Source organism: Salvelinus namaycush, chromosome 8, assembly GCF_016432855.1.
Source record: "Salvelinus namaycush isolate Seneca chromosome 8, SaNama_1.0, whole genome shotgun sequence".
NCBI classification, from domain to species: domain Eukaryota; kingdom Metazoa; phylum Chordata; class Actinopteri; order Salmoniformes; family Salmonidae; genus Salvelinus; species Salvelinus namaycush.
The window spans coordinates 34400029-34415281 of record NC_052314.1 but is presented as its reverse complement, the minus strand read 5'-3'; the positions used below and the strand labels follow the sequence as shown (position 1 = coordinate 34415281).

At 43.6% G+C, this 15253-nt stretch overlaps 1 protein-coding gene across 1 annotated transcript in view; it reads right to left on the bottom strand.

Annotated features, from left to right (window-relative positions):
- The window catches only part of LOC120052629 (rho GTPase-activating protein 39-like), a 160471-nt gene that overhangs the window by 11940 nt on the left and 133278 nt on the right, over nt 1-15253 (bottom strand). Inside the window, exons 9-12 of the mRNA XM_038999656.1 lie at nt 14922-15062; nt 9092-9165; nt 5840-6039; nt 5517-5608 (exon numbers count right to left, since the gene is read on the bottom strand). Of these exons, the coding sequence (XP_038855584.1) occupies nt 5517-5608; nt 5840-6039; nt 9092-9165; nt 14922-15062 (507 nt within the window). The remainder of the gene's footprint in view (nt 1-5516; nt 5609-5839; nt 6040-9091; nt 9166-14921; nt 15063-15253) is intronic.

Below are 15253 nucleotides of genomic sequence, written 5' to 3'. Positions count from 1 at the left end.
GTGGAGGTCCACAATTATTTTCTGAGGTCTTGGCTGATTTCTTTTGATTTTCCCATGATGTCAAGCAAAGAGGCACTGAGTTTGAAGCTAGGCCTTGAAATACATCCACAGGTACAGATCCAATTGACTCAAATGATGTCAATTAGCCTATCAGAAGCTTCTAAAGCCATGACATAATTTTCTGGAATTTTCCAAGCTGTTTAAAGGCACAGTCAACTTAATGTATGTTAACTTCTGACCCACTGGAATTGTGATACAGTGAATTATAAGTGAAATAATCTGTCTGTAAAGAATTGTTGGAAAAATTACTTGTGTCATGCACAAAGTTGATGTCCTAACCGACTTGCCAAAACTATACTTTGTTGACAAGAAATTTGTGAAGTGGTTGAAAAATGAGTTTTAATGACTCCAACCTACGTGTATGTAAACTTCCGACTTCAACTGTATAAGGTAAATAAGGTATTTCAGGTATTTATTTTTCAATAAATATGCTACAATTTCTAAAAACCTGTTTTTGCTTTGGCATTATGGGGTATTGTGTGTAGATTGATCAGGGTAAAAAAAACGATTTAATCAATTTTAGAATAAGGCTGTAACGTAACAAAATGTGGAAAAAGTTAAGGGGTCTGAATACTTTCAGGACGCACTGTATAATAGAGAATCTTTTTAGCATGTTTTGGTGTTAAAGTTAGGAGAACATTTCAAATGGAACTTATCCAGAATGTGGTTACAATGTTCTCAGAATATACAACATTGATGTTCTCGATGCATTTTATGGGACGTTGCAAGAACATTCATGTGTTCAGTTTTCTGAAGGTTGAGATAATATTTTATCAACGTTACATCAAACATACACAGAAAATGGTTTCCATGTTCGAGAAATATAAAATGTTCATGTTCCAGACACGTTTCATGGGAAAGTTGCAAGAACATCACTGTGTGTCAATTGTCAGGATGCGTCGCCTGATGGTGCCAAAGAAACGTTCTCCCCCCCAAAAAATATGTTTCATTACACATCGCGTCATGTTACTGTTTCCAAGTACAGGATTGGTCAACCACTGATCCATTCACAGTGCTTGTCTGTTGGCAAGATTTAGGGATACTCACACACAGTGCTTTTAACATAGTGTTTTCAACTTACATATTTGACACAAGATTACATTGTGCATGTTCATTTATACAGTAATTCTTTTTCAACATGCCGTCATCTAGGATTTGAACTCACAACCTCTTGGTTCATAGTATTCAGATCTTACTGCTACACCACCATGTCTGCATCAGTTATCAGTTCATCTGACTATTCTCTCATTGATTTCAGCAATTGAAGGGCTTTCTGTATAGTTGTCTAATTTTGGTGAGGGCATATTAACCTGTTTTAATGATACTCCTGAATATTTTCTTGAGTGTACTTTTAACAGAGCTGAGATTTATTTCAAAGTGCATTCACCCTATTGCTTACACCAATCAAATTGTTTCTGCTCTACACAAGTGCTTAGGGAGAAGGGGTTAGAGTTTCTTCCGGACAGGACCTAACTATACTGGCCCAATAAGCACATGCCCTAGATAACCCTTATTGGGACAGTGGATAGGGTGTTAGTCACTGATGGCTTGGGTTCAAGACCCGCTAGGGGAGTCATCCTGCTTTCACATTTTTAGCAATATAGGTTAACGTCACTATTTGGAAACAGTTACAACAGACCTATCTGATCTAATTAAAATGAGTTTCTCATTGAAAGATGGGAATCGGTAGAGTTCTAGATAGCTGAGCATCTCAAAGAGAACTCTATGGTCTTTTTGAAACCCACACCACATATATCACGTAGAACAAACGTTTCTCTGATAAGGAACTGCATCAGCTCTCGTCATTGCATTTCTATCTGTAACGTTCCTAATTTGTTGCCGAAAACGTGGCCCAGGTGGTAGTGTTGCTTCTGATAGAAACACACCTAGAACATGGTTTTCACATTCTCAGAATATCAGAAAAGTGTATATTTACAGTAGCATGCCTGTACTTTCTAACATTTAACAGATGATGATGCCAGTTACACCAGAAAAATACACAACACAGAGCTCCATCTCCAAGTTTTAATGTGGAAAAATAGACAAATTGCAACAGACTAACTTGGGACCAATGTTGGGGGTAATAAATTACTTACAGTTGTATTACTTTTATGAGTAACGGAGTAATATAACGAGTTACTGTCTTCAAATATTGTAATGATTACAGTTACTTTTTCAAGTAACCCATACATTACTTTCAGAAGTATATCTATACTGTCGTGTTATATAGGCGTATAATTTTAAAGCCTTGCCTCACGCTAACGGAATTCAAGCTGTAGGCTAACCCGTTTCCAAAAGGGGGTTTCGTAAAGCTGAAAATCAAAAGAAGATAGCAGCTGTGTCCTTTTCCTTGTGGAAATGCTCACATTATTTTGAGTTAATCGAGGAGAAAGAGAACAACATTTTAGTCAAATGCAAACTCGGCAAAGGCAGCATTGATCTCCTCATCCAGAAACACCATATCAAACCTGAAAAAGCATATGGAGGTCATGCACAAAGGCACAAAGCTGGTAGCCAAAGTTCCAGAAATGCGTGAAAGAGGAGATATCTATACACATTATGGTAATAAGCAAATATATTTGTTCTAACGAAATGTCCATATAAACAATCAAAATATCTGATAAATGCAATTCAAAACAGCAATAATGAGCATGAACATATAAGAATGTGAGAGTAGGGTCACTCCCCCAGTGGGTCTCTTAACCCCGGCCACCTGCACCAATGACAAACGCCTTAACCACCATACCAATAAGGGACATCTCCAGGGCGTGTGCTTATTGGGCCAGTATAGTTAGGTCCTGTCTAGAAGGAACCCTAACCCCTTTCCCCTTGGCACTTGTGTAGATCTGAAACAACTAGATAGGTATAAGCAATAAGGTGAATGCACTTCGAAGTAAATCTCAGCTCTGTTTAAAATTACACCCAAGAAAACATTTTATTGATCATAGTGATCCAGGAGTATCATTAAAACAGGTTAATATGCCCCACCAACATTAGACAACTATACAGGAAGCCCTCAAATAGCTGAAAACAATCAAATCAACGATGAGCGAATAATCAGATTAACTGATACCAGACAGGAAGATTGGAGTACAGTGAACCAAGAGGTTGTGAGTTCAAATCCCAATTGAAGACATGTTGAATAATACTTACTGTATAAATGAACATACACAATATAATCAGGTGTGTCAAATATGTAAGCTGAAAACACTGTATGCTTAAAGCACTGTGTGTGTGAGCATCCCTAACCTTGCCAACAGACAAAGAGCTATGAATGGATCAGTGGTTCACCAATCAGGGTCTTAATTGTCTCGGCAACGTGATGTGTAATGCATAATTATAATTTTTTTTTTTACACATAAACGTTCCTCTGAAACGTGTCTAGAATTGTTTTGGGGTGGGACGTTGACGGAATATTCTCCTAACCGACAGAAAACTGGACACATGAATGATCATGCGATGTTCCCACGAAACGTATCTATAACATTAATATCTGAGAACATGGTAACCACGTTCTGGGTAACTTCTATTTGACATTAAGTGAATAGTCTCTTGGAAACACTACTTGCGCATCATGGGAACATTCCTATGAAAACGTTAGTTAATGATCTAATGAGACTCTTAACCCTTTACACTCTCGTGTGAATTGGCCTAAGTTGAAATGTTTGCTACAGAAGAAATATGCAAAGCATATCCATGGTAGCAATTGAAAGAGAACAGTTTGGAGAGAATGGCACAATTGTTAGACCAAAGGTGAGGACACAACAGTTCACCTGACACAAGACTGAATCCAAACATTACACTGTTGATTTTCTGTGCATTTTAAATGTACTGTATTTTTCGCCGCATTTGTTGATAAGTAAAACTGAAAATAATCTGGATACATTAAGTAACATGATAAGAATATTCCTGGATAATGTGGAGTAGGTGCAACATAAGACAACAAAAATGACAAGGGTTTCAGGGAGAAGACTAACTGGTGTCTCCAAGTGGCCACACACCTCTCCAAAGTGTGCAAACATCCTAAGCAATTTCAATGCACTTTTATGACTCAAAGAAGAGCCTTCAACTGTAAGGTACTTTTTGGAGCTCTCCTAGCTGAGCCGTCGAGGAACTAGGGCAAGCATACTTGTCGTTGTTTCGACACAACCCTGCGTCCCCGCCATCACACAATTACTTTTGTGTTTTTCCCAATCCAAAAATGGTCCATTATAAATCGCAATCTGGGTCAGGTGGTCACGATTTGAAAGCTTGTTCCATTGCCAACATGTTATAAAATACAATCTTACAGTGCTAGGCTTTCACAAGGCAATTCAGAGAAACAGATCGCAATTTTGTTGAGAATAGGATTGAGTCCCTTCAGGTGCGTGTGCCGCGGCAAGTTTTCTTAACAATAAACAAACAGGCTCATTCTGTTCATAACAACCCAGGATATGACACCATGGGGCTGCAGATAGTCTAGTGGTTAGAGCGTTGGGTCAGTAACCGAAAGGTTGCTAGATCGAATCCCTGAGCTGACAAGGTAAAAATCTGTCGTTCTACCCCTGAACAAGGCAGTTAATCCACTGTTCCTAGGTCGTCATTGTAAATAAGAATTTGTTCTTAACTGACTTGCCTAGTAAAATAAAAAATGTAATCTTCTCACTGTACATCAAACATAGGGATCATAAATGTTGACACGGTATATGACATGAGTTTTATGATATGTAAAGTGCACATTTGGACTTAGGCATGCTTGTATGACATCAAAGAGATATTTATTATAATCCTCAACGTCTCATCTTTCAAAATACATCGATGTCATCTTAATTTACAGCATTTCCCTCAATCAGACAACAAAACATTTGCAAAAGTTGCCCAATTACAAGGAGGGATGGGGGCAACTTCTTGTCGTGCGCGGTGCTCAAGTTTGGAACGGCTGTCAGTCAAAACCCATACAGAGCTCTGATGTCATGTATAGCATGTTACTGTACAGTCACTACGTTCCAATTTAGGTGCTTATTAGTGCCCAAATCTGCCCTTTTCAACCCGTTTACGGGTATGAGTGTAAAGGGCTACGGGAACGTTCTCTAAAGTTCTGGGAACGTTTGTTGTTGGAGAGAGCGAGTTTGTGTATGTGTTCTTGTGTGAGAAAGAGAAAGAGTGTGTGTGTGTGGTTCATCCAAGTGTCTCTGTGCTGGTAATAGAGTTATAACTAATGACCTAGTAAAGCACGAACTGGCTCTCTCCAACCTACAGACAGGACTGCTCTCTTCCTTCTACAAGGAATCTTTTTTGAAATGACTGTAGTTTTGCAGCAGGCACATTGCTCCCAGCATGCTTTGGTGTTGGGGCTATTAATACTCAGAGAATTAGAGCACTGCAGAGGGCCTGGGGCTAGTGGAGGGTAGGAGAGAGGGAGGAGGGAGTGTATACAGTGGGTGGATGGATCAGGACCTAGGGTGTGTGTGTGTTACCTGGGATGTGAGGATCCTCCAGATCTGTGGGGATCTTCCATTGGTCCACCTGCAGCTTGAGGGCGTTGACCTCATCTATGTCACCTGGAACCCTGTCAGGTCAGGGGTCAGAGACACATTAGACTCCTCCTCCTCACATATGAAAATCATTCCTCACAGCATGTCCATCCTTACCAATCGCTTTATCTCTTCCATTTATCGCTCTCTCTCTGTCTGGTCTCTGATGACTACCAGGACATTCACTGACAGGCGCGTCTACTACAACTAACTCCTCCCTCCCTCTTTCCCTCCCTAGTACTAGTGACTGAGAGTTAGGTACGGACCTGAAGATGCCCTCTGTCTGGTCTCCGTTGAGCCCCAGAACCTCCTCTGAGAGGCGTGTCTGGACCCAGGGCAGCTGGCTGTCGGGGTAACGCTCCTTCTGCAGTGACATCACATCCTCCAGGGAGGAGCCAAACATGGAGGGGCTGAATATGGCGTTCCTGGCGTGTTTGATCTCCTCCAGACACGGCTTCTGCAACCCCTGGATAACAACACACACACACACACACACACACAGGAAAACACGCACTGGTTGTTAGATAAGACACAACTACTATGTGCTTCTGCAACCCATGGATTACAATACACATAGACTCTTTTTAAAGTGAGCCCTACAAACAACACAACATGCGCATCTATTTAGAAAATGACAAAATGCATACATCATTCCAACAAAACAAGTTGTATTGTGTCATACCGTGTGGTAGAGGGATAATCAACGAGGGGATGTGCAGTTCCATGATAACATAACACAACTCTACAGCTCTCGAGGTGTAGCCAAAGCAACACATTATATATTTAGCAACCGTGCATTTACTGAAAAATACTGGTATGACCTTCATAAATGTATCTAGATTAATTATTGAGAGACCGAAAATAAGTATGAAAGGAGTGGGCAGGGAGAAAAAGGAGGAGGAGAGAAAGAGAGAGAAGGAGAGAGAGAGAGAGAAAGGAGAGAGAGAGAAAGAGAGAAGGAGAGAGAGAGAAAGAGAGAGAGAAAGGAGAGAGAGAGAAAGAGAAAGAAGAGAGAGAGAGAAAGGAGAAAGGAGAGAGAGAGAGAACAGTTCATTGGGTTTGCGCTAGGGCAGAATCAGTCCTATTAATCGCCTGGAAAAGGCTCTGCTCTGGGCTTAATACCAGTCAAACACTGGGCCTCAGGCTATGGGATGCGGTCAGGGTGTATGTGTGTGTGAGTCCACCAAGTGACAACTGTCTCTATTACCACCCTGCAGAGATGCTGGCACACTCTACACGCCTCACACACACAATGCCAACCACCAGTGCCTGCTAGCACAGACTGGCATCACCACATGTGATGGGAGATGGGAGCATATACACACACACACACACACACACCACACACACGACCAATGAATTACGTTACCCACCACTATCAATCCATCACTCGCTCTCTCCTCTTTCATTCTCTGTCTATTCGTCTTCCTCCCTCTCCCTCCCAATCAATTCCTCTCCACTGCTCCTTTGCTCTGTTCATCCCTCTATCCCTTGTTCTCTCTCTTCATCTGTCTCTCCCTCGCCTATCCTTTCCTTCTGTTCAGTCCTCTGTCTGTTTCTGCCTCTCCAGATAGAGTTGTAGACAGCAGATGAGAGACAGCCTCACTGGCTCCCTCCTGTGGCCGGAGTGGGAACAGCACCATTTCATGACACGAAGTAGAATTATTCCTCCATGGTCACAATCTCCATGGTCACAATCACAAGAACTTATATGATCGTCTTTCAGATAGAATAGGGAATCTTGTCGGCTCTATTCATTCTATTTCTATGTTCCTAATATTTCACATGAATACACCTCATGATTACATGATTCTCTTTCCATGTGGGAAAACTGAGCTAGATGCTGGCTAGTAGTCTGATTTACACACGGATAACAGATACTCTGATTTATTTTCCTGCAACATTCGATGCAATGCTGCTGGCTCTGATACTACACACCCATGGTGAAGTCTTCGGTACACAGATAGGCAGAGAGAAGAGGAACTAGGACATAGAGAGAGTTACTAGGGCAAAAACTAGAACATTCAAAAAGTCCGATGTCAGTAAGTCACAGAAGAGATCGTCACTGGACACCAGTAGAGAGAGGCTGTTCTATTACAGATCATTTAAACCAGTGGACTTGTCTTATAATGATTGGCACTGGTCTAAAACAGACAGCTAACTGGGCTAGTATCGACTAGAACCGGTTTAGTGAGACAGTCAGTCAGATATTGTTTTATAGGTCAGGGGAAGGATAGATGAACAACGGAATGGAATGTCCCCCTGGAGGCTGTTTCCATGACACCCAGACCCCCCCCCCCCCCCCCCCATCATTCTCCGTACACATGCCAACACACATGCGCACATCCACACTCACTCACGCATATATACCCAAACACACACAGACACACACGCACGCAACCCTCCGCCTGTGAGCCTGGTGAACAGAGGCAGACTGTGAAGTCATGTGATCTGGTTTAAAAACACACAGAAGATACATCTGCCTGAAGGGCTCCTTTAATTGGTGGACTGGTTAAGAAATCAATATGAGCGTGTGTGTGTGTGTGGAGGGGGGGGGGGGTGATAAAGTGAGACTGTGTATGTGTTTATTTGTGTGTGTGTGTGTTGTGTTGTTCTAGCGTTCTCAGCAGGAATTCTGCTCCAGACATTACATTAATAACAAACTGCATTATGTGCACCGCTTGCTGAAACAATAACTCAATTAAGACACACACACACACACACACACACACACACACACACACACATAGGGCGATGATTCAAATGAGGGGCTAATGAAATGGAAACACAGGAAGTCCTCTGTCACACAAACGGAAACAAAACAAAGGGTAACTAACGAGGTGGATGCGTGATAAATAATGATTCTATCCGGAGTTCAGCTTATCCCCTCAAGCATCTACTTATTGATTTCCTACTTAGTAAACAGGAGCTTAAAGCAATACAAGTCAGTGGTGACATAGCATTGCACGTTTGTGTAGTGCATCGTGTCCCATATTCCCAACCCATTCCCATCCTTGGGAGCATTCTGATATGGGATTCTTAATCAGACGGCGGTGGGCTATGCCGTGTGAGGAGGGGGGTGTGTATAGTGTGCCTCTCTCTGTGTGAGTGAGTGTGTGTGGCGTGAAGAGGGGTGTTAATTAAGTGGTGTGTGGTTGCCGTGGGGATAGTTAGTGGTTAGCGCACAGACCTCGTTGCACTCGATCTCCGTGCGCTCAGCTAACTTACAACTAGCTAACTAACCCCGCACTACAGCTAAAGGAGGAGGAAGAAAAGCAGACTGGCCCCCCCCAGACGGAGTCCCGCCAGGTACAGACACAACAGACAGACAGACAGACATACCGGGAGAGGAAATTAGAAAGAAGGAAATTCTTCTTCTCATGAAGGATGGTAAAGGATGGTGGGTTGTGGGTCAGGCTGTAGTGCGCTCACACTCACACACACACAGAGGTTAGTTGTTAGATCATACAGCACTGAGTTGCAATTTACGAAGAGTAGAGGAAATAGAGCACTTATACCTTCTTAGCTCCGGTCAGAGCTGCCTTCTGCAGTTTACGGTAACAGTATTTGGCATAGCCGCTTATCGCCACTCCTGGAGAAAAACACACACACAAACGCACAAACACACGCGCACGCACAAGTTAGTTGTTAGATCATACAGTAATGAGTTGAAATTAACGAAGATTAGCGGACTCAAAGCACAGGTATAGCGAAGGAACAGAGAATACACACACACGCATGTACACTGCATGACAAAAAGTATGTGGACACCTGCTCGTCGAACATCTCATTCCAAAATCATGGGCATTAATATGGAGTTGGTCCCCCCTTTGCTGCTATAACAGCCTCCACTCTTCTGGGAAGGCTTTCCACTAGATGTTGGAACATTGCTGCGGGGACTTGCTTCCATTCAGTCACAAGAGCATTAGTGAGGTCAGGAACTGATGTTGGGCGATTAGGCCTGGCTCGCAGTCGGCGTTCCATCAGCCCCAGACCATTATTCCTCCTCCACCAAACTTTACAGTTGGCACTATGTATTGGCATCCGCCAAACCCAGATTCGTCCGTCGGACTGCCAGATGGTGAAGCGTGATTCATTCCTCTGCTCCAGAGTCCAATGGCGGCGAGCTTTACACCCCTCCAGCGGACGCTTGGCTTTGCGACATGGAAACCTCCTGACAAACCATTCTTGTGCTGACGTTGCTTTCAGAGGCAGTTTGGAACTCGGTAGTGAGTGTTGCAACTCCTAGACATTTCCACTTCACAGTAACAGCACTTACAGTTGACTGGGGCAGCTCTAGCAGGGCTGACATTTGACAAACTGACTTGTTGGAAGGTGACATCCTATGACGGCGCCACATTGAAAGTCACTGAGCAGTAAGGCACAGTAAGGCCATTCTTTGTCTGTGGAGATGTGTGCTCAATTTTATACACCTGTTTGCCCACGGGTGTGGCTGAAATAGCAAAATCCACTCATTTGTATATGGGTGGCACAGGGTAGTTCTGCTGCCACTCAAGTTAATTACTGGAGGGTAACAGCTCAGTGGTCTAAATCTGGAAACACACTGACCATACAGCCTCAGGCCTAACCAGCCAGCACACTGTCCTTCTGACCCTATGTGACACCCACATTGACACACTGTCCTTCTGACCCTATGTGACACCCACATTGACACAATGTCCTTCTGACCCAGTGACACCCACATTGACACACTGTCCTTCTGACCCTGTGACACCCACATTGACACACTGTCCTTCTGACCCTATGTGACACCCACGTTGACACACTGTCCTTCTGACCCTATGTGACACCCACGTTGACACACTGTCCTTCTGACCCTATGTGACACCCACATTGACACACTGTCCTTCTGACCCTATGTGACACCCACATTGACACACTGTCCTTCTGACCCTATGTGACACCCACATTGACACACTGTCCTTCTGACCCTATGTGACACCCACGTTGACACACTGTCCAACCATCATGTTCATACATTCTACAAGCACATAAGAGCACAATTTGACTCAGGTAACAGTCCTAGTAGTTACCAGAGTTACCCTACACTAAAAGACTGAACTGATGCTCAGGACTCTCCCCTCAGGGAATGAATGAGTAGACTGACACCCAAAAGACAGTAGAATGATGTAAGACAGAGAAATGGTTTAGCAGACCACATGGACACGTGGAGGAAATACACAGTTACAAATGTGTGATGTGTGTGTGTGTTACCTGACACACACACACACACATGCGCGCACCAGATAGAGTTAGGCAGTTGTCACAGTGGTAGGGGAAAAATGCCCCAAATTGAAAAAGACAGAGTGCAGACAACCACAGACAGAGTAGGTAGGTAGGTAGGTAGGTAGGTATACAGACAAAGAGAGAGAAAGACAGACAGACAAAGATTGACAGACAGACAGAGTAGGTAGGTAGGTATACAGACAAAGAGAGAGACGGACAGAGAAACAGACAGACAGACAGAAAAACACAGACAAACAGACAGAAAGAAAGACAGAGCGATAGGGGGTCGACAGCTATGAAATAGACACACAAAACGCTGAGGACCTAAGAAGCTAGATAGATACGGAGCTAGATCCTGAAGGTGAAGGACGGAGAGGAAGAGGAGGATTAAAGAGATGACATCAATGTAGATGAAGAGAGAGGAGAAGAGGATGGAGATGGGAAGGAGGAGGTGGTGGTAGCAGAAGTCGTAATCTGCTGCAGACACAGGATGAGTAGCCAGGGCCTTGTGTGTGTGTGTGTGTGTGTGTGTGTGTGTGTGTGTGTGTGTGTGTGTGTGTGTGTGTGTGTGTGTGTGTGTGTGTGTGTGTGTGTGTGTGTGTGTGTGTGTTGATGTATGAGATGTGATTAATGAGATGTGTGTGAGAGAGAGTATAAAGTGTGTGTGAGAGAGAGAGAGCAGCAGGCACAGGGAGAGTAGCTAACCAGTTGTAGGCAGTTTGACTCCTCCCCTACCCTCCGCTGGCCCCGCCTTCTCCCTCCCAGGGCGACGCCCACGCTTCAGTCTGGCTCGCCTCTCCCCCCGGCTCGCCAGCAGACCGCTGATGTGCCGAGCCACTGCAACAACACACACACACACACACACCATAACCACAGCAACCGTCACTCACAACACACACCCCGACACCTGGACCACAAACACTACCCTCACACATACATCAAAACACGTAGATTAACCATGGTAACGACTACACAGGATTTGGTGTAAACCACTAGGACAAACAGACTCCCCTAACAAACACCATGGTCGAACTGCACAACTACACACACACACACACACACACACACACACACACACACACACACACACACACACACACACACACACACACACACACACACACACACACACACACACACACACACACACACACACACACACACAATAGGCCACAAACCATTACGACATGTCACATCAAGAAGACAACAATGAACATGCAAAAAGGCACATGACAAAACATACAGACTCATGTGTACAATGTGTACATCATGAAGAACCACACAAATTCAGTAAGAACAGACAGACAGACAGACAGACAGACAGTGGGAGGAGAGGGAGCCTGAGAGACATAAAGAAAAGGAGAATAAAAAGATGAATGCGGAATAGAGAAGGAATGGAGGTGAGGACTTTGAAAAGCTTTCAGAGAAGGATGAGAGGAAGAGGGATGAAAGGCAGAAGTCATATCTGAAGGGCTTCAACGGAAGCCACAGAGCGAGGAGGGAGAGAAAGGGGAAAAAGTTGAGTAAGAGAAGAGAGAGAATATATCACAAATAGTTCAGTAACTGGCTAGTCTAGTGGGTGGAACTTGAGTGAGGGAATTCAACTGTGGTATGCTGAGGCGAAAGGCTCCAATAACAACCAAATCAGTGGCCAGTCAGCCTAGCCACACATACATCACACACGTGTACATTACAAACACAGAGCCTGGCATGATAGGGAGACTAGAGAGAGACACATTCTGTCACGCCCTGACCTTAGAGATCCTTTTTATGTCTCTATTTTGGTTTGGTCAGGGCGTGAGTTGGGGTGGGCATTCTATGTTTTGTGTTCTATGTTTTCTATTTCTGTGTGTTTGGTTTGGTGTGGTTCTCAATCAGAGGCAGCTGTCTATCGTTGTCTCTGATTGAGACCCATACTTTGGTAGCCTTTTCCCACCTGTGTTTTGTGGGTAGTTGTTTTCTGTTTTGTGTCTGCACCAGACAGAACTGTTTCGGTTTCGTTTCGTTCTCTTTGTTATTTTTGTTCAAGTGTTCTGATTTAATAAATTATCATGAACACGTACCACGCTGCGCTTTGGTCTCCTCTCTACGACGAATGTTACACATTCTCCAGATAACAGCACTGAGGATGCAGATACCTTGGTTGTGACCCCACTGTTCGAGGGTGTTGTGATATTCAAAAAACAATTCCAATTTCCAAATGCGTATAATACACACTTGTACATGAAATAGGACAATATACCCTGCCGGTCAAAAGTTTTAGAACACCTACTCAATCAAGGGTTCTTCTAAATGTGACTATTTTCTACATTGTAGAATAATAGTGAAGACATCAAAGCCATTAAATAACACATATGGAATAACCAAAAAAGTGTTAAACAAATATATTTGAGATTCTTCAAAGTAGCCACCCTTTGCCTTGATGACAGCTTTGCACACTCTTGGCATTCTCTCAACCAGCTTCACATGGAATGCTTTTCCAACAGTCTTGAAGGCGTTCCCACATATGCTGAGCACTTGTTGGCTGCTTTTCCTTCACTCTGCGGTCCAACTCATCCCAAACCATCTCAATTTGGTTGAGGTCAGGTGATTGTGGAGGCCAGGTCATCTGATCCAGCACTCCATCACTCTCCTTCTTGGTCAAATAGCCCTTACACAGCCTGGAGGTGTGTTGAGTCATTGTCCTGTTGAAAAACAAATTATAGTCCCACTAAGCCCAAACCAGATGGGATGGCGTATATCTGCAGAATGCTGTGGTAGCCATGCTGGTTAAGTGTGCCTTGAATTCTAAATAAATCACAGATAGTGTCACCAGCAAAGCACCATCACACCTCCTTCTCCGTACTTCACGGTGGGAAATACACATGCGGAGATCATTCGTTCACCCACACTGCGTCTCACAAAGACATGGCGGTTGGAACCAAAAATCTCTAATTTGGACTCCAGACCAAAGGACATATTTTCACCGGTCTAATGTCCATTGCTCGTGTTTCTTGGCCTACGCAAGTCTCTTCTTCTTATTGATGTCCTTTAGTAGTGGTTTCTTTGCAGCAATTCGACCATGAAAGACTGATTCATACAGTCTCCTCTGAACTCTGTGAAGCATTTATTTGGGCTGCAATTTCTGAGGCTGGTAACTCTAATGAACTGCAGCAGATGTAACTCTGGGTCTTCCTTTCCTGTGGCGGTCCCCATGAGAGCCAGTTTCATCATAGCACTCGATGGTTTTTGCGACTGCACTTGAAGAAACTTTCAAAGTTCTTGAAATGTTCCGGATTGACTGGCCTTAATTTCTTAAAGTAATGATGAACTGTAATTTCTCTTTGCTTATTTGAGATGTTCTTGCCATAATATGGACTTGGTCTTTTACCAAATAAGGCTATCTTCTGTATTACCCCCCCCCCCCCCCCCCCCCCACCTTGTAATAACACAACTGATTGGCTCAAACGCATTAAGGAAAGAAATTCCACAAATGAACTTTTAAGAAAGCACACCTGTTAATTGAAATGCATTCCAGGTGACTACCTCACGAAGCTGGTTGAGAGAATGCCAAGAGTGTGCAAAGCTGTCATCAAGGCAAAGGGTGGCTATTTGAAGAATCTCAAATATAAAATATATTTTGATTTGTTTGACACTTTTTTGGTTACTACATGATTCCATATGCGTTATTTCATAGTTTTGATGTCTTCACTATTATTCTACAATGTAGAAAATAGTCAAAATAAAGAAAAACCCTTGAATGAGTAGGTGTTCTAAAACCTTTGACCGGTAGTGTAAGTACCAACCAAATTATTATTATTATTATTATTAAAGATAACAGACAGCTTGGGAAGACTATTTGTGGAAACAGACCTCGCCCACAAAAGGTAATTAGCATCCTATATTGCCCTTGACCACCGAAAAATAGCCTGTCATTTTCTATTCATTTCACAACGATTGAACATGGTAAATTGCCACCTTCATCGATGCCCAGCAGGTGTTCTACAACGCACGACCAAATGTCAGGTTGTCTGTCTTTCCATTACAAGGCGATAGCCACGGTCAGCCAGCCGCCGCACACGCATGTACGCAACCACAGGCATCCCTCACACTCTCTCTCACCTTTAGTATCGTTGAGGGGGTCCATGTGTCTGTAGATGTATCCCTCCAAGTAGGAGTGGAAGCGTGGAGTTGGGGGGAAGAAGGCCAGACACACAGCCATGAGCTCCCAGCCCCTCTCCAGACTATCGTAGCGGAAGTTCTCTGTGAGAAGTAGTGGATGGGGTTAGAGTTCATTTGATTAAAGGTTGACTTCAGGTAGACTGCGCATCAAGCCAGTGTCTAACGAATTCATCGCTTTGTTAATTATGTGTACAATAGCTCACACACTGTTAGTGTTATGCAGTGTGTGCACGTAGCTGTGTGTGTTCAGGTGTTAAACTGACCGTGTGTGT